Below are 26,088 nucleotides of genomic sequence, written 5' to 3'. Positions count from 1 at the left end.
GAGGCTGAGGCAGGAGAATGGCGTGAACCCGGGAGGTGGAGGTAGCAGTGAGCCAAGATCGCGCCACTGCCCTCCAGCCTGGGAGACAGAGACTCTGTCTCAAAAAAAAAAAAAAAAAAAAAAAATCAGTTTGAATACTGGAAGAGGAGTGATAAGTGAACACTGACTGTCAGATTCTATAGTAAGAATCCTTTTTAAGGTCTCTCACCTGAAGATCTAGGTGAAAGGGCTTTGGCAATGAGCCTGACCCTCAGGTTTATAGCCCCTTTGGTCCTTACCTCTTGGCTGCAACAAGAAAGGTAAGACGATATCTCTTACTTCGGTCAATCATTTTATAAGGGGGACTAAGCAATGGTCTGGATGAGTCAGTGAAAATCAATTGCAATGATGGAAAACCCATCTAAGAAAAAATGTCCTAGAGCCAGTGAGTCAGAGCCAGCCCCTCTGCACATGAAAGATTTCAGTCTGTGTTTATTGACACAGAGGGTGGTTTTAATTACCCTGAAGGAATTTCTGGCATGTTTTGCCAAAGCCAGTTTTAAAATGTTTAATCAGTGGATTAGTGACTATCGGACCTACTGGAGAGGTCTGCACATGGGGCAGCTGGGCAAGTGTAGTGTATTGCAATGAGGCTGTTAGTGACAGAGTATAGGTACATTTTGTCAGAGAAACATGGGAGAATACTACCATCCACTCATGAGACGATCTTGGCTTTAGAAAGTGTGGTGTGTTTTCTGTGTCAAAGGCTTGATTTCCTTCCTTGGTTTCATGATCTAAGCAACCTTATGACCTCTGTTTTTGGTATACTGAAAAGGGAACGTGGGTAAGACGGTCTAGAGCCAGAGTTTGAGTGATTAATCAAGCAATCAGTTCAAGCCACAACTAGCAACTTGAAAGAGTGAATATGTTTTTCTAAATTTCATAGGCCCAGGGAGAATGTATACTTAAAATAGCATGATTGCTTTTGTTTTACCTATTTGTGTGGACCTATAAAACATTTCAAGATGAGAGCTATAAAAGGAAAAGCAGAATGGTGGTGTCACATCACAAAGCAATTTTAATCTGCTAGATACCTTGAAAGGAAACCATAGCCCAAGATAAAGGTAAAATCACCAGGAAAAAAATTGTTTTCCTGATTTTTGTGTCTTTGCTCTTATATCTTTTGGTTGAATCTCTCCAATAAGATGTAAAAATACTTAATAGTGCTAAATACCATATTTTCTTCATCTCTCCAAGGTAAACTTCAAATAGAATTTCTCTTTTTTCCTTACACAAAACTGTCTTTCATACTACCTCCTTTCCCTGATGTTTTAATCTACAGATAGGCCATGTTCTACTCTCTAATGTAGACAAGCAAGAGACTTGGCACCTTGAAATTTGAATAGAAACCCAAAGTCATCTTTGCTACATTGAGCCCATGTTGTTGAGCTGCTATTTATGTACTGTGCATTTACATGGTAGTTTAGTGATATTCCTCGTTGCTTTCACAGAAAGGTTTCTCAGGCTATTTCATACCAACATGAACTTATCTGGGGGTTTGCCAAGTTTACTGGCTCTTGACTCCTTCTTTTTATAAAATTTTTGTTTTGGGTTTAGAAGTACATGTGCAGGATTGTTAGATCTCTAAGCTGCATGTCACAGGGGTTTGCAACATGCAGATTATTTGGTTACCCAGGTCATATTTTACTCTCTTAACCATCAAAACAACTGATCAAATAGTTCACTTGTCTTTGGCACTGCTGATAGTTTTCAACTCTAAAGAATTCCCCCTTCCTCTGGCTTTTAAATTAGTTCATCAGTAAACCAACTTCACCAAACAGGTTGATACATTAGCAGCTAAATATTAGGTAAGGAAGGAGTTATATAAAGTGGTAATGCTATCTTGTACTTGTGGAGGGGTTTGTATTTCTGCAAAATATTTTCACAGCTCTTGTTTACTCTGCACAACAAACATAAAGAGTAAATTGCCTTTCTTCTCATTTTCTCAGTTAGAAAACTGAGATCCAGTGGAGTTAATCAACTTGCCTATGATCACATGCCAGTTCATGGTGGAGAGAAGACTGAGGTTTAGAGACTGATTCATAAAACCAAGCTCTTTCTGTGATATCAGAATATGAGATAAATCAATAAACTCCTAACTAGATGAAATCTTACAGTCTTGGAAAAAAGTGCATCTGCTTGCTGACTCTCTGTAAGGCATTGACCACTAACATTTTTAGCACAAGTTTCTTTGGGTGGAACAACTTGGTGTGCCTTACCCCTTTGATTTTGGGGCTTAGGCAGGGTTGTGTCTCATTCCTAAAGTCACTCATTGTTACTCTTGCCAAGTGGAAGAGTCTCTGGAACCACATTCCTGGACAGTGGTGCAAGCCTTAAAGCGCTAGGGTTTGGTGATAATAAAGAAAAAGCCAATGGATTTAGTTCTATGTCATGGCTGTATATTGCGCCCAAATATCTAACTCACAGATATCTACCATTTGGAATCAGCAAGAAAATAGGTAAGAAAAACAATGGATTGATCATCACCAACACGATTCTGATCCCCAGAAACTAACATAAGGACAGAAAAGCAACATTTACTGAGTATTATGTGTATTTTTTGCCTCATTTCCATTTTATTATGTAAGCAGTGAAATCTTTGATAAAAAGATGGGCTCATTACTTAAATCCTCTTACTGCAGTTAACCCTATGTAAACTTAAGACAATAGTAGTAACTACCTTCCATGGTTGTTGTGAGGATTAAGTGATATAATACTTGTATATGGCTAGTTCAGTCCCTGACACAGATTAAGCATTCAATGAGTAGTTGGTTGTTTTTAGTAGTTTTAGATGACTTAAGTGGTCATAAGCATTATTTGCAATGGACTATGTGCACTTTTACGCTCCCAACCCTAGAGTTTAGAATAATGTGAAAAAAAGTAGTCAAGAAAACAGACTCTGGAGATGACTGGGTTTGTATCCTGGCCCCATCACTTACTAGTTCTTGGGCAAGTTATTTAACCTCGCTAAGCTCAGGTGCCTCATCTGTGAAATGAAGATAACAGTGCTTAACCTCATAAGGCTATTGTAAGTATTAAAAGTAACAGTGCCTGTAATGTCCTCAGGACAGTCCCAGGAACATAGTAGGTAGTAATTGCTAAATAATATTAGGCTGTATTTTCATTAATATTAGTACACTTATGTATATGCCTTAAGATATTACTGTTGAAAGACAGTTGTTCACAAAACAGAGGACAAATAAGTTAATACACTAACCTTAATCTTTGATCCAGTATCAGTACTGGCTGGTGGTGATTTGATCTCCTTTAAATAACAAACATAATCTGTTAGGTTGGATTCTTGTGTCAATCTAAACAAACCGCTGCCTTTTTCTGAATATGAAATGAAGCATTGAGGAAAATAAAATTCATTATCTGCTCCATGCACCATCAGGATATTTAAGGATAATAACTTTAAGATACTAAAAAATTAACAATAATGGATTAATTATGAACCTTTTTTTCTATATTAGTGGTATGTTGAAGCTTTCCAGTAAGGCCTTTTTTTTTAATCTTACATGTTTATTTTGAATATTTCTTCTTATATTACCTTGTTCATAGCTTCTCATAGGGTATAACCTCTTAACTTCTGAACTCTTGCAGAGAAAGGGGGCTATTTCTAGTGAGTGAGGTGACTTGCTTCTGCTCCTGAATAGTTCCTATTGCATAAAAGTTGTTCTGCACCAGAGCATTCTCTCTTTTACCCACTGCTCCTAGCCCTGCACCATAAAACCTTACCCCAAACACTGCGTATCCTGTCCACAGGACCCCGCTTTGGCTATATGAAGCCAGCCCTCCTAATCGCTACAGCCTCTTCAAAACTCCCTAGATGCCATACAGCAGCTGTTTTCAAACTTTCAAACGTGCATTATTAGAACCACCTGACGTGTTTGTTAAAGACAAACTTCCAGGCTCCACCCCGTCAAGCTTAGAATAGGTCTGTAGGCCTGTGAGTTTGATTTTTTCAGTTTCCCAGGTAATCCTACTGTTGCTGATGATGATCACGAGCAACACTTTGAGACCCACGGCTCTACGTCTGTCTTCTCAAGTGAGAAGACAGTTCATTTCAGGTCGACGGGGCTGAGGCAAGGGAGCTTTTACAGTGTTGATTGTGTTACCTTGTTAGCCTGGATTTTGACGGGCCAGGAGCAAACTCTCCCAAAGAGATGGTAGGGGGTATGTGGAGAGTGTGTAAATGCACCTGTATGTTACCAAAAGTTGAAGCATCGCTACCTCCTGGAGTCTGGATCTGAACCCCATGTTTGTCACAGGAGCCAAGGGAGAACCCAAGACAGAGAATAGTGGCACAATAATGAAGCATGAATTATCCAGATGAAAACACCTATGGAAATAAAGGTATTCGTATTATTATTTATACCTACTCTTCTTGATAAAGTAGCAGTATAGAAGTGTTAAATAGTTCCAATTGCTTAAAAGTTGTTCCGTGGGACACAAATAAGTTAATTTACATTTTTAAAATAATTATTGTACATAGGAAGCATAATTTGATTTATTGTTTTAAGAACAAGAGCATATTTTGACCAAATGTACATGGGGATGATACATTATCATTGGTTATAAAATTACCAGGAGAGAAAGTGTTGGCTAAACAAGAATAGAGCCTGCTTTATTGATGTTAGGTTTGTCGAATAAACTAGAGAACAAGGTAAATGTATTAACTGCTCAAACAAAGAAAAAGAGCTTTTGGGGTCAAGAGGCAAAGAAAGACAATATGGGCATCTTACTTTGAATATAACGAAAAATAAAAGTATCACTGAACGGGTAATTTCCAATGAGAAAATAGATCTAGAAATCACTGTGTAGGAAAAAACAACTTCTCACCTGTATCAAATATTCTAAAGTCCTTTCATTATTAACTCCTAAGTAGTTACACTTGATTTGAATGAAGCAGCATGGAGGCTTCTGCTAGGCTTTTTTATTCATTTCTCAATACAGTGTGTGGTGAGGCTTTAGCTTTACAGCCTCCACATTTGGCTATGTTTTGTGGTAATGGAAAATAAAATTTAATCCAAAAGAACTGTATTTTGATTTAAGAAAAAGAATCATCAGAGATTCTCTTTAGAGGTGGAGTTTGTAACAGAGTTTGTATGAACCCTGAGACAGATCAAAGAGTACAACATTCAGAAGAGAAGAGCTCCCTTTAATAAAAGGAACGAAGGGGGAAAAAGGCTCTAGATAAATATTTTATCGTAGAGCTAATGAAATGCAAAAGGTGGTCACAGATCAAAAAGGGAAGAAAACAAAAAGCAGGTATGTGTGTATGTGTATGTATATTGTGTATGTGTATGCATATATGTTTGTGAATATTCTCCACCAGACTATGGATAAAGATGTGTGAGGCATTTGTGTCCTAAGGGAACTGTGCAATGTTAGCATTATACATTTATATAGACTCCATGCAGGTGACATTTCTTAATGTTTTTATATAAAATAATAAAAGAGCAGGGTTTGTTTTTAAATAATGTTGGTGATGTGAGGTAGAGTTCAGCTCTTCCCTTGCTATTGAAAAATTACCTTTTGCTGTCTGGTCCAATTGAATTATATCTGTTGTAATTTCAATGTACGATTTTTTTTTCATTCCTACCAACTAAGTAACACTTTCAGTGCATTTTAATATAATACTGATTGGGGTTTGAGTTTTATTTGGTTTGCCCTTGATGATGTTGCTTTAATGAGATGAAACTGAATAGCTTTGAGTAGATTTCCCTGGAGCTTCCAACTTTTATGCCCCTCATTCCTCCTCCAAGATGGAGGGAGAAAAAAGTATTTTGTTATTTGGTCAAATTTTATGACTTGTGTTATATCAGACTCAAAATTTCTAAAAACATAAAAACTGTGAGAGACAGTTCAGATTCCAAATTTCAGGAGTTTCTTGTGAAGAATAGCCAAGATAAATATCTGCTTTTCACTGTGCCTCATCAAGTCCAAATGTTTCTTAAAAATCCCTTCAAAGTACAAAGACAGTGCCCTTCTCCAAATTTTGAGGGTTGGTGACTATATAAGCATTATGCACAGCTTAGTGATAAGTGTGAGGTACAAGGTGAGTGTGTGTGTATACACACGTCTGTGTTTTAATAGAATGTTAAGAGTCACTTCAAGGTGTCATTTTCACAGGTTTAGTTACTTTCTTCACAAATTGAATCTATTAGAATTTGAGACAGCCTTGGTGAAAAGAGGTTGGTCAATATATACAAATATACGGTTAGATAAAAGGTATAAATTCTAATGTTTGATAGAGTACATGACTGTAGTTAGCAACAATGTATTGCATATTTCAAAGAAGCTAGAAGAGAGAATTTGAAATGTTCCCAACACATAGAAATAATAAATTCTCAAGGTAATCGATAACCCAAGTACTGTTACTTGATCATTATACATTCTGTGCATGTAATAAAATATCACATGTACCCCATAAATATGTAACATATTATGTATTTTAAAAATTGCCTTGAATTTTGACATGAGATTATGATCATTTAAGAGCAGTATAAGACATGAAGCCATGTAGGGCTCTCTCTGATTTTCTAAAATCCGTTCCAGTGCAAAATAATAATTTAATGTGTATCAGCAGATTGGTAATAAAGAGTCTGGCATCCATCCTTTTACTTATTAAGTATTTATTGTGCACTTACTATGTGTCTGATGCTGTACTCGGCGCTGGGGATGCAAAGGTTTAATATATAGACCTGGTCTCTACTGTTAAAGAACTTGTGGTTTAGTAGGGGACACATGCAGGACAACAGGCAATTATAATGCAGAATGAGAGGTTCTCTGATGAAGGAAGTACAAGGGACTGTGAAATGACATAAGAAGGGCTCATGAGGAAGCAGATGGCTAAACTGAGACCTGAAGGCTGAGGAGGAGGGAAGAAGAATGAAAAGTATTCCAAGCAGAGAGAATGGTAGTCAAGACGACGGTTAGTCCCACCTCAGTTATTTAGTAATTGGGTGACTTTAGGAAAAAGTCTATCTTAGATATTTTATTTTCCTTATCATTCTGTGGGAGATGGAGATGGTGGCCATAGTGGATACTGCCGCTGGTGGAAAAAAAATGATAGCAGTTAATATGTATTGAGCAACTAATTATGTGCCATGTAGTGTACTAAGCCTTTTCCATGCATTAGTTACCTAATTAGGGTTTTGAAATCACCTTTTGAGGTAGGCACCATTATTATCTGTTTCACAGATAAGCAAAGAGAAACTCAGAAAGGTTAAGAAACTTGCTCAAAGTCACCTTATTAGCAGTAGAAAAGCCAGGATTTGAAAACAGACAAGTTTAACTTAGAACCTGTGTTTTGCACTATTACTATACTATTCATAATCTAGCTTTCATAAGCTGATAAAAGATGAGCAGGATAATGGATTGAAAGGACTTTTTAAACTACATGGAACTCTATACTATCATTCTGCATTTTAAACTGGGGCATGAATCACGTGGTTGGTAGCTAGTCCAGAATAAAAAGTAAAAATGATTGCAGCAATATATGGGCTGCCATTTCTTGATTTGTTAGCAATGCCTCTAATTCTATGGCCTCAACACATTAGTAGTCAAAAGTGGCATTTCCTAGGGGACATTTTTTGAAGCAACAGAACATTAGATAAGATGGACCATGGGTTTGCTCCTAAATGGCAACTGCTATGTTAGAAAGTTCTCAAACATTCCTAAGATCTTTAATCTCTGTTAATCACTCCATGCCCCTCTGTGACTGCTCAGCACAAAATGAAATGGAGGCTTGGCAATTATCCAATTCCTTTGAAGACTCTTGCCTCTTAATGCGGATAATCCAAAGCTCCAATTGCACTTTAAAAAATTCTAGATTACCAGGTTCACTCAGGTATACATACTCTCTACTCTGCCTCCACTTTTTTTGCCAAATAGACCTTTTTCTTGTCACTTCTATGTTTCTGATAATTCCCAGTGTGCTCCCTGCATTTATCTCAACTCTAATCAGCCATCGTATTGTGAACTTAGGACAGTCTGTACAATTGTCCTGTAAGCAGGTCCATGTTGCTGGCCAACACATTAGCAGTCATTGGGAATTGTTGAGAATGTTTGGAGAGAGGTGGTCACACAATCTTTTGGCACAAAGATCATGTCTACACTACAAAGGCAAAGACTCGTTCTACAGTAGGTGGAACCACAATGAATCAAAATAATGAATTCTTCTGCATCATAGTTCAATTCCAGAGGCTAATTGTTAATTTAAGTCCTGCTCATGGCCTGATAACAGGGCTTTCCTTTTGGAAACTTGACTGAGCTAGTGTGAAAGGCAAGACTGTTATTCAGATATACTAGTGAAATGCAAACAGTTTCACATATTAATGGTCACTAATGACCTGTAGTCAGGCTATGATTTGTTAGGTTAAAAACAAAGGCACAATTAGTTTATTTGTTCAGGAGTGTAAACACAGGGCTTTGTCAATCTGCAGATTGTTCTTCTCCATTGGAGACAGTAGGCTGGAGCATTCCACTTGAGCTGTGGCATTTGAGGACTGCATTTTCCTATCTTGAGATTCTCCCAGCTTCCTGTCCCCTCATAAGCCTGCAGCCTTAATCAAAAGGGAATGAAGAGGATGCTGTTATTGGTCCCCTTTCTCTGTGGCTTTGCTTTTTGATAAGTGAACCACTTTAATTTTAATTTTTTTCTTTCAGTTCCACTCTGGTCTCATGCTTCAAATAGCTAATTTTCTCAAAGCATCACCATTTCTTCAGCAAACATGTAACACATAATTGAGGTCAAATTATGCTCCAAACGCTATCCTAGACCTCAAGACTTTTAATGATTATCCAGAGAGTACTGACCCCATCTGCAAAATTTACAACTTCTCCATAGGTGTCGTAAGATTTCCTGTACCACTAACTACTACTTGTAAGCTTATCACTAAAAAAAAATGAAGAATCTCTTGAAATGTAACAGCTGCTCTGTTGAGATACGCATCTTAGAGAGCAAGGCACTTTGATCTTTTGGGGTGCATCAAAGCTGACAATAGAGATTTTGAGGGATTATAGTGACTCCTTAGAAAGGGTATACCTTGTGTTTTGCCTACACTTATTTAATTTTAGAAAGTGAGTATATTTCAATTCTTAAAGGAAACCATGGCATTAAAACAGAAAATTATTTAATCCTTCATCAAGTAAAAAGAAAAGACTGTGATCCACCTAGTACCACGAAGCAATAATGATGCAGGTTATCCCAGTGAGGCATTTGGATCACTTAAAATCATGATGAAGCAATGATTATGCCTATTATCTATTTTAATAAATGTAAATTGCTGTGGAGAAACAAACCATTTTATGCCACTTGAATCCTTTTCAAGGAAGCCTGAATCCTTTTTGCATGGCTTAGATGTATTACTGTCATTTTCCCTTCACTAGATTGAATAAAAGCACTTAAATCAGACCTTTGTTAGTGCACCCTCTTGTACTGTTTGCCCTAATAAATTGTTGTGATTTTAGTCTTTGAAATCCATATTTTGTAACATTTGCAAATTTATCTGTAGTCCCTTCCAGAATTGAGATTATGGGGTAAATTCAACAGTAAGTCAACGTGTACATTATATGTGCCAAGCACTATACTTGGGATACAGCAATGACTAAAGCACTAATTCTGCCTTTAAGAAGCTTACAGTCGTTTCTCACTAGTGGAGTGGGAATTGACAGATAAGCAAGAGGAGGATGTTAGAATGCCACATGTGGTAATGAATTAAAGTTAGAGACATCAACAAGAACCCCTGCTTAACTTTATATATACACAAGTGACTACATACAGAAATATTTATGTAGACATACATAGGGTTGTATGCACACATATATTTCTTTCTGTGTCAGCTGAGAGGGCCTAAAAGAAATGGCATCCCAGTAGCAACTAGCACCCAGATCTTGATTTCTAAAACCATTATTTAATAAAAGGAACCAGGAATTCTTGGAGAAATGTCTGATGCTACTACTAGCAAAGGAAGTATATGAGTCTGGAGCCTCTTATAGAACCAGAAAATAAAGAAGCACTTAAAAAAAAAAAAAAAAAAAAAAAAGGAAAAAAGCCTGCATTGATGGAGCTATGTCAAAAGGACACAGAAATCAACTGGAAGAGCTCCTAATGGCCAAAGTGGAACAATCTGAACAATAAAATATAGCATTGAATTCTATCCCAAAGTATAAAATCAATATCCATGAATTCATACTGGTATAAGTAAATGATTGAATAAATAGGACAGAAGAAGAAAATCTCCCATGCAGAACTCCAAATAAACTGTTCCGATAACATACCTTTGAGGAAGACAGCAAGTTGGCATAGCTCCCTATGCCTTAAGGATGGGGCTGTACATCATGACTTCTTTCTAAGAGTACAGAGTACAGTTTGGAGGAGAGGGGAGTAACTTTACAATGGAGAAACCTGACAAACATTTCTTCAGCCAGGTGATCAAGACCAACATGAACATAATGCATGTTGATAGTAGATACCCTTGATTGATGTGATAGGATGGAAATGGCACTTTATCTCTGTGTTCTTCAATCATGAGAAAAACGTCAAACAAATTCCACTGGAGGGGCATCCTACAGTATACCTCACTGCTATTCCTCAAAACTGTCAAGATCATCAAAGGTAAGGTAAGTCTGAGAAATTGCCACAGCCTCAAGGAGCCTGAGGAGCCATGACAACTAAGTGTAATGTACCATCCTGGGTAGGATCCTAGAATCGAAAAAGGACATTAGAAAACTAAGCAAGTCTGAATGAACTATGGACTTTGGTTAATGATAACATATCAATATTGTTTCATTAATTATACAAATGTACCACACTAACATAAGATGTTCACAATGGGAGAAACTGCAAGAGGTATAGAAGAGCTCTCTGTACTATCTGTTGCATTTTTCTGTCAATCTAAATCTATTTTTAAAAATAAAATCTATTAAGATTAAAAAAAAAAACAAACCCTAAAGAATAAGAAAATACAGTCTAGTGGGGGAGCCAGTAAGTTGGTAGACAATTATAATACGGGTAAAATGACAGGAGTATGGACAGCTATTGGGAAAAACATGATGTGGCATCTAACTTGTCTTTTAAATCCTGATTTGACAACTTTGGGAAAATTCCTTAAACTTGCTGAGCTTTCATTTCCTCATCTCTAAAATGGTGATAACACCTGCACAAGTAAACATAGGCTGCCAAGCCAAGCCACAGGAGCTCGTATCCCCTGCTATGGGGCTGGGTGATTTACTAAATCCATCTGGGCTTTAGTTCCCCATCAGTGAATGGGATAATAAGAGAATAATGTAATAGGGAAATAATAAGTACCTACCTTAAGGAGTTTTCTTGAAGCCTGAGAAAATATATTTAAAGTGCTTGGAACAAGTCTTGGCGCACAGTACTTAAATGCTGCTGCTGCTGTCTGCTCACAGGTTTGTGGTGAGGATTCAGTGGGAGAATCGTGGAGAGTACTTAGTGCATGACTAGGTTTGGGCATGTGGCTTGTGTTCTACATCCACCACCTACACAGCACAAGCCCCGTGGTAGGTTCCCAGAGGCCAGGAGATGCTTTCCCTTGCAAGGCAGACACCTATGTACCAGACATTCCTGCTACTTCTAACCTTAAGCTGAGAATAGAGTGGAAGTTGACCAGATAAAAGGAGAGTAATGGATATGGGTTCTGTAAAAGGAAAAAAATCCAAAAACCAAAAGAAGCATGGCACCTTTACAGAACAGTGGAGTTCAGAATGACTGGAGTGAGGAGCCTAAGAGGAGGAGGAAGTAGGCAAGAGGAGGAAGTAAGTCTGTATTATGTCAGGAATTAAAGGCTGAATTGAAGATTTGAACTTTATTCTGGGGTTAGTGGACAACTACAGGCAGGTCAAGCAAGAAGGCAACATGTAAGACTTTTACACTGTCTATTGTTGGAAAACAATGGGATAGAGGTGGAAGACCAGTTAGGAAGCTACTTCAGTTGTACAGATCAGTTGAGAGATTATGGTGGCCTAAATGATGGTTAATAGATGGAAGTAGAATTAAAGGATTTGAACAGTAGGGTAAATAATGATTCTAAAATTGTGTGAAGATATTTTCCCACCCAATAGTCCGATGTATTATAGTTGATGATACTTGGACAATGTTCTAAGATCTACGTGAGATAAGAATACTGTAGAATAACATAAGAATTTAAGGCAGTGACTTTGAGACTTCTAAATATTTTTCACCCTCAATATATACCATTATAGGCAAGTTTAAGAAAAATTAATAAGCATTAAAATCAGATTAACTCTGAAATGATGAGGGAATAGAGGAGTATTCTAGACTAGCATCACTCCAATAGAAATCTAACACAAGCCACATATGTAATTTTAATTTTTTAGTAGCTACTTTTAAAAAAAGTAAAGAATACAGATAAAATTAATTTTTTTTGAGACAGAGTCTCTCTCTGTCACCCAGGCTCGAGTGCAGTGCCATGATCTCGACTCACTGCAACCTCCACCTCCCTGGTTCAAGCGATTCTCCTGCCTCAGCCTCCTGAGTAGCTGGGATTACAGGCATGTGCCACCATGCCTAGCTAATTTTCGTATTTTTAGTAGAGATGGGGTTTCACCATCCTTGGTCAGGCTGGTCTCAAACTCCTGACTTCATGACCCACCTGTCTTAGTCTCCCAGAGTGCTGGGATTATAGGCATGAGCCACCATGCCCAACTTTTTTTTTTTTTTTAAATGGAGTCTCACTCTGTCGCCCAGGCTGGAGTATGGTGGCGCGATCTTGGCTCACTGCAACCTCCGCCTCCCAGGTTTAAGTGACTCTCCTGCCTCAGTCTCCTGAGTAGCTAGGATTACAGGTACATGCCACCATGCCCAGCTAATTTTTGTATTTCTTGTAGAGATGGGTTTTGCCTTGTTGCCCAGGCTGGTTACAAACTCTTGGGCTCAAGCAATCCACCCACCTCTGCCTCCCAAAGTGCTGGGATTACAGTCGCAAGTCACTGCACTTGGCCAGATAAAATTAATTTTAATGTTTTAATCCAATGTATCAAACATATTATTTTAATATCTAATCAAAAGGACAATTATGAGATGTTATATTCTTTTTCTCATATTGTCTTCAGAACTCAGTGTATATTTTACACTTACGGCACATTGAATTCAGACTGGTGTCATTTCAAGTGAGCAATAATGGCCCGTGGTTAGTGGCTACTATGTTGCACAGTGCAGGTCTGGAGTTCCCAAAGTTAGTCAAAAATAGTTTAGATTTATACTTGCTGGAGGAATTCTTTTTTAAAACAAGGTAATCAACATTCCTATTCCAGTATGTGCACATGGGAAACAGAATTTAGTGTACATACTCAAATTGCCTATTTTACTCCATGTATACTTTTCGAGCACTCACTGTATGGTCATGGAGCATCAACTATGTTAGCACGAGTGATGGTTCACACATTGGAGCTCCAATCATGAGCTGACCACACACAGTGTCTGTCCTTCAGCTTACACCTTTATGGAAGAGACCCGAATAAAACAGAAAATGAAATAGTCATAAATTTGCCAGGCGCGGTGGCTCATGCCTGTAATCCCAGCACTTTAGGAGGCCGAGGCAGGTGGATCACGAGGTCAGGAGATTGAGACCATCTTAGCTAACACGGTGAAACGCTGTCTCTACTAAAAATACAAAAAATTAACGGGGCGTGGTGGCGGGTGCCTGTAGTCCCAGCTACTCAGGAGGCTGAGGCAGGAGAATGGCATGAACCCGGGAAGTGGAGCTTGCAGTGAGCCAAGATTGTGCCACTGCACTCCAGCCTGGGCAACAGAGTGAGACTCCGTTTCCAAAAAAAAAAAAGAAAGAAAGAAACAAAAAGAAAAAAGAAATAGTCATAAATTATGCTATGATGAAAACAAAAGAGGGGTTGAGATGCTGGATAACAATGATGAGATGGCTTTAGATGATTTCAGTTCAGATGACATAAGCTGGGAGATAAAGGATGAAAATGAGCCAGCCATACAAGAATTGGTGGGAAAGCTGATCAAGTAGAAGAAATAGCATGTCCAAGAGCCCTGAGACTTGTGTATGCAAAGAATCAAAAAGTAAGCGTGGCTGAAGGCTGGCAAGGGAAGGAGAGAGTGGTGTGAGATGAAGAAATGGACAAAAGCCGGATCTCATGGACTTTGTAAGCTGTGGAATGGAGTTGGAATGTTATTCTAAGGGCTGTGAAATCTACAGAGCTTTCAGGGAAGGGGCTTCTTGATTAAGAAGACTGCCTTAACCTCAGGTCACTGTGTAGGCTAAAGGTAAAAATGCAATAAGCGAAAGTTGGAAGAAAGTTCTGCAATCTCACAAGGTTATTGAGAGAAAGATAGAATAAGGTAGTAAAAGTTCTGGAATGACAACATACTGATTTATAGATGCAAAGTGCTGGGAAGAAAAGAAAGAAAGGGGGTTGTTAAACCCAGCTGGTTTTGTTGAGCTGCTCCTTGTAAAGGAATTGCATACTTTCAGTGTTCAGGGTGCTTTCTGAATGGAATCTTAAATTTGTTTTCAAAAAACTAAGTTGCACAGAATGGAGCTGGGCATGCAGGTCTTCTGCCCTCTCTGTGGTTTCTGGTTTTCCAGATAAATGGTTGGCTGTTCCTGACATGAATGCTCACAGGTGCATGATGACGTCTTGCTGAGGGTCCTGCCAACAGTTTGTGTATGTGGAGAAAGAGCAAGAATCCTAGGAAGCTAGGAGAGAAGACAGCCTTTTATTTGTCTGGCATTTTGGATGTTTCAGTATATTTTTGAAATCATTATCTCAGGGTCATGATAACTCTGTAAGATAAAAGAAGCAAGTAGAACCATTCCCAAGTTATAGAAGAATAAACAGAGGGTTTGAGAAGTGAAGGGTTAGTTTGTGGCCAAAATAGACCTTGAGATGATATCATCTAATTTGTACTTTTTTCTCTTGTGTGAGAGAACACCTGTGACTATTCTAATCCTACACCAATCTGTTACAAACCCCTCTTTTAGCAATGTATAAAATAAGGTCTAAGCTCATTGGGAATAAGTTTCCTTTGGGGCTATTTGAAACCTTATCTACTCTATCACTACAGGGTAAAGAGAGGGTGGAGTTGTTGTATATTATACATTATTGGTAAAGCAATTTGATTGTAAGCTTCAAAGTAACTGGGTTTATGTACTTCAGCTTGTATAGTGTTCAATAGGCATACAATGATACTCACAACGTGTCATCAGATATTGAAGAAAAAATGATGTAATCAAGACCCAAATTGATCATTATTCACTGATCCTGGAACCTGGATAATTTTAAAGTTTTTTTTGAGATAGAGTTTCATTCTTGTTGCCCAGGCTGGAGTGCAATGGCACTATCTCAGCTCACCACAGCCTCTGCCTCCCAGGTTCAAGAGATTCTCCTGCCTCAGCCTCCTGAGGAGCTGGGATTACAGGCATGTGCCATCACACCTGGCTAATTTTGTATTTTTAGTAGAGATGGGGTTTCTCCATATTGTTCAGGCTAGTCTCAAACTCCCGACCTCAGGTGACCCACACGCCTTGGCCTCCTAAAGTGCTGGGATTATAGGCTTAAGCCACCATGCTCGGCCAATTTTAAAATATTAGAACAGAAAAAAAAAATCCTCATTTAAAAATTATTTTAATATAATTTACTGAGACTGTCTCCGAGACAAACCTTCTAACAGTATTTAGTTGTTATTACCAGATCACAAGGCCGTTATCCTTAGCAAACTAATGCAGGAACAGAAAACCAAATACAGCATGTTATCACTTATAAGTGAGAGCTAAATGATGAGAACACATGTACGCATAGAGAGGAACAACACACACTGTGGCCTACCAGAGGAGGAGAGGTAAAATTAGAGAGAGGACCAGGAAAAATAATGAGTGGATACCAAGCTTAATACCTGGGTTATGAAATAATCTGTATAACAAACCTCCATGGCACACGTTTTTCTATGTAAAAAATTTGCATATCCTGCACATGTACCCTGAACTTGAAAAAAAAAAAAAAAAAAGCATAGAGATATTTGTTTCAAGTGTGTCTTATTTTTTTTCCTTTTTCTTGAATTATGGTTAGAGTATGGTTATTTGGAAATGAAATAAAAGGCAAGTTGACCCTGGCAGATTTAGAATATAGGCTCTTATACTTTGGGGGATGTGTGGGGGTGGGAAGGAATCATGGAACCCCTTGAAAATTTGATTAAAGCTCTGGCTTCTCTCCACCGGGGAGAATTGGAAGAAAGCTGTAAATGTACAGCAGGCATATAATTTTAGATTATGAATTCCCATGAAGTTGATTCCTCAGTGGCTGATCAAGCACTTCAGATTGAAGAAGGTAAAGGTTGGAGTGAACAAATGTGCACAATTTAACTGAAGATAAATATGCAGTACTTTAAGGGGAGGGTGTTGTATTCCATGCCAAGAATGGAATGTGCTTGTTTTGGCTTCACAATGATGTGGCTAGGGAATATAGGTGAATCCCTCTCTCAGAGGACTCACCTCTGAAGTTTGCCCAGTCCAAGTACAATTTAAAATTTTAAAAGCTTTCTGATACCAAATCTCTCTCTTTTTAAAAATTTTTTCATTATACTTTAAATTCTGGGATACATGTGCAGAACATGCAGGTTTGTTACATAGGTATACATGTGCCATGGTGGTTTGCTGCACCCATCAACCCATCATCTATATTAGGTATTTCTCCTAATGCTATCTCTCCCCTAGCTCTCCACCTCACAACAGGCCCTGGTGTGTGATGTTCCCCTCCTGTGTTCATGTGTTCTCATTGTTCAACTCCTACTTATGAGTGAGAACATGCGTTGTTTGGTTTTCTGTTCTTGTGTTAGTTTGCTGAGAATGATGGTTTCCAGCTTCATCTATGTCCCTGCAAAGGACATGAACTCATCCTTTCTAATGGCTGCATAGTATTCCATGGTATATATGTGCCACATTTTCTTTATCTCCCATTTCTGAGTAGTAAGAGGGGAAGCATCCACTGTCTGGGTTGTGATTATGTCCTGCCCATAAGGAAGTCTGGGAGGTAGGAATGAGGAATTTTCACAACCAGAAAATGCAAATAGTGCATTTTCTCCCTCACTTCCTTTATTTCTCTTTTATTTCTTTTGTGTGTATGTGAGACAGTGGAAGCTAGTTGGACTGAACAGCTTCTTTAAAATCTCTACAAAGATATAAAAACCTGTTACCTTTTACCCAAGAGTAGTTAATGCTGCCTTTTGGATGAAATGGGACCCAAGTAAAATTTGTACTAGTGAATAAAGAAGCAGTTCATGCAGAACTACATGCGTTCAGAAAGAGAAGGCATTATTATAGCTGGCTTCTGCTTTGAGTTTTGGTGCATCTGATTTTTATGCACAGGAATAATAGAAGACATTGAATAATCCTCCATAAGCTTCAAGTGTCTCAGCTCAAATTTCACTTTTTTTCCCAAAAAGCCTCCTTGACTTTGTCACCTCTCCTGAATCCCTATATTAGAGACTCTAGTTCAAAATTTAATGCTTGTAATACAGCATATTGGCCACTAACGTTCAATACATATTTGTCTTGTTTCATCTCTTTGTTTAGCCTCCCTAAAGGTAGATGTTATATCTCCCTTACTGTAGAGTAATCTCCATCAGATTAAGGACATGTTTGTTGCTTTTATTACTCTAATACCATCACAATGTCTCACACATTACAGAAAATGAATAGATTTTTTTAAAATGAGCAGTTCTGATACTTCAGCATCATTTATAGCTTTGATTTCTGTGCTACATATACTATACTTGCTGGCTGATAATTAAAATGAAAAGTAGTTTATTTTTGTTTTGTATAAAAACAAATTGGAGTCAAAAGAGAACTATTTGAATGGGGCAGTATCTGAGTCTGATTTTTTGAAGTCTGCCTGTCATAGCTGATGGACCTCCAAACCCCTTTGGGTATTTTAGGAGTGTCTAGATTTATGGAACTGTCTGTTGATTTTATTTTTAGTTATGTGCTAGAGCTGTGCTTTTAAATCACAATTTGACTCAAAGGAGAGATTAATTTGGTTATTCGGGAGACAAGGAAAAAAAACTAAGATTTATTAAGCAACTACTGTATGCTAGGCACTGGACTTTATAATTTTAGATATGTTATTTCATTTAATTATAAGAGCCCCACATATAGTATTATATTTTCTTTTTGATGTTAAAAAAAAAAAGATTCCAAGGGGTAACTTACTTGGACTTTAAGTTCTGTAAGAACAAAGTGCCTGGCACAGAGAAGTCACTTAATTAAATGTTTGTTATGTATATTCAAGGGTACTCAATCAGGCAGCAATTGATAAGCCTGCATTTGAACCCAAAGCTATTGGTACTTAAAGCCCATCCTCTTTTCACTGCCACTGCTCCTCTAAATAGAAATTCTCATAGGAAAAAACAGAATCAACATAATTAACTTTTCATTTTAGCTCTTTGCTCTTTTAGCTCAGGCTACACAAGACTCAAATTTTCAACATTTGACCTCAAACATCATTTTCCTCTGTTTGTACTATTTGCCCAGAGATGATGCTAAAGATACACTTGACTTCCTGGCAACAACTCAGAACAATTGTGTTAGAACAAGCTCTTCCCCATACCCTAAGGAAGTAAAAATAAATGTTTGGAAAGAAGGATGAATAAAATTGTAGAAATGGTGACACTATTTGTATTATATTCTCTGCCCCTTTAGGAAGGCAGGGGAGTCACAGCTGTCCAAACACAGCCAAGAAGTCAGCAGGTTAGAACTTCATCATGTTTTTATCATTCCAGTTTTCAGACTTGTTTGTAATGTAAAGCTGACTCTCCAAGTTGCTGATGATTTTTTGGGATGGTCAGCAGATTTAGCAAGTCCATTTCTTAAGTAAAAATGAGAAAATATTAAATTAATATTAAATTTTATAGGGCCAAGCCCTGGTTCTTACACTTAACCTCCCAGATGACACAAAGACATGATTTTTAATTTTTTAGAAATTGCATATACATTTTATTTCTTTTTCTTTTTCTTTTTCTTTTTTTTTTTTTTTTGAGATGGGCTTTTGCTCATCAACCAGACTGGAGTGCAATGGCACAATCTCAGCTCACTGCAACCTCCGTCTCCCAGGCTCAAGCGATTCTCCCGCCCCAGCCTCCCAAGTAGCTGGGATTACAGGCACACGCCACCATGCCCTGCTAATTTTGTATTTTTAGTGAAGACGGGGTTTCACCATGTTGCCCAGGCTGGTCTCGAACTCCTGATCTCAGGTGATTTGCCTGCTTCAGCCTCCCAAAGTGCTGGGATTACAGGTGTGAGTCACTGCACCCAGCTGCATATACATTTTAGGACTCAGTTTGAGTCCATATTTATTTGACTTGAGTATTGCATAAGTAATGTTTGCCTTCCTGCCACCCCCACGAGATCAAATAGACTAAGTAGGCACATGATATCTGAATGAAGAAGAGTATTTAGGAAGGCACAATTAGAACAAGCTTCTAACTGGAAGTTATAGGAAGGAAGGTTGGAAATCAGTATGTGGATGAATTTTCTAGTGTTCAGCCTATGAAAGAGTGGCAGGGACTGTCTTGGGAGATGATTTTCGCACAGGGAGGATGGACATTCACTTTTCAGAAATGTTAAAGAGTCTGTAGTGAGGAAGATTGGGCTAAACTTCTAATGCTGCTTCTGACTTCCCAAAATACCCTTTGCCTTGGGAAGGTAGTCATTTGTTTTTGTTTCTTATTTCAAGACAACCTTGTCAGGAGAAACAGAAGAGAGGCCCAAGGTATAATATATGAGGAACTATTTAAGATTTGAGGGACAAATTAGTACTTACTAATCATAAATGTGTTAGTATATCACCTTCTTAACTCTCTTTGTAGCTCACCCTTCTGTCTAGTCTATACTCATTCTTGTTTTTGTATGCTCTCCTTCCCATTATGTAACTCTGTCCCATTCCTCTCTCCCTTCCTTCTCCCTTCATTCCTTCTTTCTTTCTTTCTTTTTCTTTTTTTTTTTCTTTTGAGATGGAGGCTCACTCTGTTGCTCAGGCAGGAGTGCAGTGGCACAATCTTGGCTCAGTGCAATCTCCACCTCCCAGGTTCAAGCGATTCTCCTGCCTCAGCCTCCCAAGTACCTGGGATTACAGGCACCCACCACCATGCCCAATTAATTTTGTATTTTTAGTAGAGACAGGGTTCCACCATATTGGCCAGGCTGGTCTTGAACTCCTGACCTCAAGTGATCCACCCGCCTTGGCCTCTCAAAGTGCTGGCATTACAGGCATGAGCCTGGCCTCCCTCCTTCCCTCCAACTCTGTAACCTTGGGAAATCCCCTAACCACACTGTACTTCACATTTCTCTCTTATAAAATGGAGATGTTAGTAGCTCCTTGAAAGTTTATCACAATATAAGTATTAGAGACTATATGCAAATACCAACACAGGGTCTGCCGAGCTGTAGGTAACTATTTTTTAAACTCTTCTTTCATTTATTCATTCAACATATAAAGATTTCTTTAACACCATAAGACAGGGGCATATGGGGCTCTCTGTTAGGAGTATGAACACAGAGCCTACTTACCAGGGGCTCATAAAATAGTATTAGAAGAAAGACACTGCTGTGTAGGTCATGGTGCTAGGGAACAAACATGCCCCAGAACTCAGCTCAGATCCCCAGGTCCCTCCTAAATCAGTTTCTCTGATACCAATCTTCTCTACCTTCATCAATTTTAGAGGCAATTGTTCCCCATTTTGAACTTCTTAGAACTATGCTATTTGATAAGATAGCCATCAGAAGATATGTGAGTCTTGTGCATGTGAAATGTTGCTATTTCATTTGAGATGTGTTGCAAGTGTAAAAGACATACCAGATTTAGAAGACTTAGTACAAAAAATATATAAAATATCTCATCAATAATGTTTTAATATTGATTACATGTGGAAATGATATTTTGGATACATTGAGTTTGAGAAAATGTATTATCAAAATTAATTTTACCTTTTTTCTTTTACTTTTTAATGTGCTGCTAGAACATTTTAAACCACATACGTGTCTCACATTTTATTTCTATTGAACAGTGCTGTCTTAGTACTTCCCTGTGCCACCTTCTAACCACATCTTTCTTCTCCCATCCCTATGCAACTTTCTAACATACTATACAGATGCTCTTCAGCTTACCACAGGTTTGTATCCTAATAAACCCATCATTAAGTTGAAAATATCCTAAGTCAAAAAATGCATTTAATACACGTAATCTACTGAAAATCATAATTAAGCCTAGCCTACTTTAAATGGGCTCAGAACAACTTACATTAGACTACAACTCATCTACTACAAAATCATCTCATGCAAAGCCTACTTTTAAAGTTCGAATAGCTCATGTAATTTATTGAATACTGTGCTGAAAGTGAAAACAATGATTGTATGGATACTCGAAGTACATTTTCTACTGAATGTGTATCACTTTTGCATCATTGTAAAGTTGAAAAATCCTAAATCAAATCACCCTAAGTCAGAACTGTCTGTAGTTGTCATGTGGATTATTTTTGCTTCTAAATTTTAAACTCTTCCAGGATACTATTCCTCATTATTATTGATGCTGCTAGTTGTTGCCATAACACCTTAAACCAAGTCTTCAATACATATTTGTTGAATGAACAGATGAATAGATGGACAGGAGCTGTTTTCTGAGGTATTAGGAACTTCAGAGGAACATAATCTTCCAATGATTTTTATGCAGAAGGCAAGTTCCATGGCTGCAAATTGTCAAAAAGTCAACTTCTTTCATCAAGATAGTATGCCCATTACATTAAAAGGATCTAGCCAGAAAGCTAATCAATATATCCTAAAACTACATCTGTGACTGTAGCTATCTCTCTGAACTTTGGCAATGACTTGTTTCTACAAAGAACAGGTCTCAGAGTCCCACAAATGTTTGCATTTTGAAAATGACAGAGACCAGGTTATCATTCATTAGGCAAAGCCACAGAACCTCAAAGTCTCTGCCTCCCTGAAAGCTGAGTCCAGACACAGGAGGAGCAGCAGTTGCTAAAGTATTCATCCTGAAAAAGCAGGCAAACAGCACTCTTCTAGGAGCTGAGCCGGGCCAGCTCAACTTTACAAAATACAAGTGGAGTCCAGTTCGTTGCAATGTGGGACAGTGCCATCTCTTAATCTGACTCAGCACCTTAAACAAAAGAGGTAAGAAAATAAATGTAATTCTTGCCATGCATCCCAATATTGAAGAGCCTCGAGAAGAGTGTGGGGAGCCACAGCCAAAGTGTACACTGTAAGTGGTTTCCCAGGAGTTTATACTCCAAGTAGATGGGGGGTATGTGTGTGGTCAGGATGAGAAGTGAGGTAGAATTTTTTTCAAACATTGGAAAATGTAACCAGTGACATATCAACTACAATAAGTTTGTTGGCAGCTGAATGAGGAGGGGATAGTAGGCAGAATTACTCTGAAGACCTTATAGGGAATTTTCTGTTACAATTGAGCAAATGATAAGATAAAGTAATATTTATTGAATATTTATTATGTGTCAGGTATATTGTATGAATTATTACATATATATATATGTATCACCAACAACCCGATGCGGTTGGTGGTGGTATCATCTCCTTCTTGCAAATAATGGAACTCAGGCTTCAGAAAGTTTCATAATTTGTCCCACAGCTTAAACTGGTGGAACTGGGATGCCAACCCAGATAATTAGGCTCTCATTAGCATAATGTCCAAGATGTCTTTGATGCAGAATTAGTAGCATCTGTTTTCTTTACAATAAAGTAGTTTCTAGTTAACGACATTGAGAGGAGGGAACATCGTCAGCCTTATTTACAAATGATGAATCCTTTACTAATGTCTGTACTGTACAGCATAAGCTGGAGAGGAAGCATGGGATAGTAGGAGATGGTTGGGCTGGCTCTGGAACCTGGGTCTGGATGGCCCAGGTCCTGTGACTACCTTTCGAGCTTCTGTTTCTTTATCAGTAGACCGAGAGCTGGAATACACTGAGTTCTAAGGTTTTATACAGTGTTCTAATTCTCTGAGACTTTGAAACTTGAGGAAAAGGAGGGGTGTGAAGCAGTGATCTTTCCACTCCAAGTTCAGTATGGACAGGTGGCAAACCAAAGATGTACATGTTTGCTAGAATTCAACACGCTTTGTGAGGGTGGGGCCCAGGCCAACTGACCTGCTGAAGTGGGCTCTGTGCTTCCTCATAAAGTGGTAGATTGAGAAATCAAAACATTCGCTGAAATTTCTGATTTAACTTGGCCATATTTCATAATTTCAGTATGTTTCTTGATGTATTTTTGAGGAAATATTTTAATATTTCCCTCAAAATATAAGTGAAAAAATAATATAATACATTGTTTATTATTAAATTGAATTATTAAGTCATCAAAATTTTTCTGCTAGAGTGTAACTACAAGTGAGAAAATAGATCCTTATAAATCTTTGAGATTATCTTTCATTATGATTTCTGAAATCCACTTTTAAAACACAATCCATGCACCTGTTTGTTCATCACAGAACTATTCACAATAGCAAAGACCCAGAATCAACCTAGGTGTCCATCAGTGGTGGACTGGACTAAAAGAATGTGGTACATTTACACTCTGGAATATAATACAGTCATAAAAAGAATGAAATCATGTCCTTTGCGGCAATGTGGATGCAGCTAGAGGCCATTATCCTAAGTCAACTAATGCAGGAATAGAAAACCAAATACTGCATGTTCTTATATATAAGTGGAGCTAAATATTGAATACACATGGACACAAAAGAGGGGAAAAATAGACACTGAGGACTACTTGAAAGGAAAGGATGGAAAGAGGGCATGGATTGGAAAGCTACATAGTGGGTACTATCCTCATTACTTGGGTGACGGGATCGTATATCAAGTCTCAGCAACACACAATTTACTCATGTAACAAACCTGCATGTGTACTCCCAGAACCTAAAATTAAAGAAAAAAACAACAACAAAACACAATCCAAAGATTCTGACCTTTTGGAAAAATAATAAACATGTATAACTTTTCATATGGGAAATGCAGTCATTATCATTCAGAGCACCAATTAGCGTTGTGATCCTTGATAACCTGAATAACAAAGATGCTAGATGAGGTGAGACAAGTGAAATATTTATAACTAAACCAAAAAAAAAGTCATTTGATATAATTCAACTCACCAAGAAAGGCAGTGTTTAAGACTTTTGATTCTTGTTTCAGACAGGACAATTCTAAATTCCAGTTCTGCCACTAACTAGTTGTAACCTTAGTCAAGTCACCCGTTCTATCAGACTGTCATTGTTCTCCTCTACATAAAACATGAGTAATAATAATGGTACTTACCTCCCTGGACTTACTATGAGAATGAAATGGATTATGTACGTAAAGCACCTAGGACCTTGTCTAGTACAGTGTATGCCCTTAATACATGTTACTATTTCTATTGTTAGAAGATAAGTAATTTATCATGGATAACAAGTATCCTTCTTAGCATTCAAGGTATCATAAAATTATATTTTTCCAAAGAATCATTAGACAATCCATAGTTTAATGTAATTGGATAAGTAGTAAGAGCGTTTGCCCAGGACATTTTAGAACCACGTTAGCTAACCCCTAGGATGTGCATGGAAATGGCAGTCACTTCTTAATCATAAAGAGATAACCTGATTCACATGATGAGTTATCTTTAATTTCCCTGCAGTGTTATGTGAAAACAAATACAGCTCTGCACATTGAATATTATTTGATTTTGGGGGATGCCAACTATTGATTGTTAGGGGACGAGGGGATCAATATTAATAAATGTCAGCTGTGCAGCTGGGGGTGGGGGAGGAGGATGGGACGGGGAAGGGCAGGGGGAGAGAGACAGAAAAAGAAGAGACACGGCCCACCTGATGCTCTAAGGACCATCTCATTACTACTCATTCACCAGAGCTTAATATGAAAATGCCTCAGAGAATGGAGAAACGGTTTCAACATGTCATTCCCACCGTAGGTGAGGTGTCAAGATTTCATAACCACCAAATGCCCTGAAGTTAGACACTGCCTTGTCACATTGAAAGCAAAGTCAAGGTGAAAAATGCCGTGTTTTCATTGCCAGTGTTGAAACAGGCTGGGGGAATTTAGTATGATGGTACAGACAGGTTTTGTTTCAAGGCAGCCTAAGAACTTGGTTTGCTTAGATCCTTGCATGTACTCTTGCTGTGACTAGTGAAAGACTTAAAGATGACAATGAAATTATTAGTAAACCTTCCATGAGAGGGAAAGTAGCACAGCAAAATCTCTCTTCTACTTGGGGATGTAGATAAAAATTCCCTTTGTAGAAAGTGTTCACTTAGAGCCTCACACATTGCACAAATATATAAGATGATCTGTTTGATGATGGACCTGATATATTAGTATTAAAGGCATTTTGAAGTGATGAGCTAATGTGGAAATTTCAGAAATGATAATGTTAGAAACTAAGTAGAAAATGAAAGCAGCCTGTGCAGTTTCAGCTGGAAGTATGTGGAAATATTTTAAGTTGGTGGCTCTCTGATATTAACTAAAGCATGAAAATGAGAATGAAATACCTTCCCTATCTAGTTTGCAAAGGGCTTGTGATATTAATACATACAGTCATGCATCAGTTAATGATAGGGATATGTTCTGAGAAGTGTGCCATTAGGCAATTTCATCCTTGTGTGAACACCAGTGTACTTACACAAACCTAGGGTGGTATAGCCTACTGCACACCTAGGCTATATGGTATAGGCTATTGCTCCTGGACTATGAACCTGTAGAGAATATTACTCTTCTGAATAGTGTAGGCAATCATAGCACAATGGTAAGTATTTGTGTATCTAAACATAGAAAAAGCATAGTAAAAATATGATATAAAAGATTTAAAATGGCCGGGCACAGTGGCTCATGCCTGTAATCCCAGCAGTTTGGGAGGCCAAGACAGGTGGATCTCCTGAGGTCAGGAGTTCGAGACCAGCCTGGCCAATATGAAACTCCATCTCCACTAAAAATGCAAAAATCTAGCTGGGTGTGGTGGC

The 26,088-nt window shown here is 38.1% G+C and overlaps 1 protein-coding gene across 14 annotated transcripts in view; it reads left to right on the top strand.

The window, feature by feature from the left end:
* PPP2R2B (protein phosphatase 2 regulatory subunit Bbeta) overlaps nt 1–26,088 on the top strand; it is a 472,301-nt gene that overhangs the window by 212,513 nt on the left and 233,700 nt on the right. For 5 of the 14 annotated variants that reach the window (XM_017960026.3, XM_017960029.2, XM_017960028.3 and 2 more), the window contains one exon: nt 4,311–4,395. The exons of the other annotated variants lie outside the window; for them this stretch is intronic. In XM_017960026.3, coding sequence (XP_017815515.1) covers nt 4,359–4,395 — 37 coding nt within the window. In that variant the 5' untranslated portion in view covers nt 4,311–4,358. The remainder of the gene's footprint in view (nt 1–4,310; nt 4,396–26,088) is intronic. 14 annotated transcript variants of the gene reach the window in all.

Source organism: Papio anubis, chromosome 5, assembly GCF_008728515.1.
Source record: "Papio anubis isolate 15944 chromosome 5, Panubis1.0, whole genome shotgun sequence".
NCBI classification, from domain to species: domain Eukaryota; kingdom Metazoa; phylum Chordata; class Mammalia; order Primates; family Cercopithecidae; genus Papio; species Papio anubis.
The sequence above is the reverse complement of the archived record's forward strand: the minus strand, read 5'-3'. Positions and strand labels throughout refer to the sequence as shown.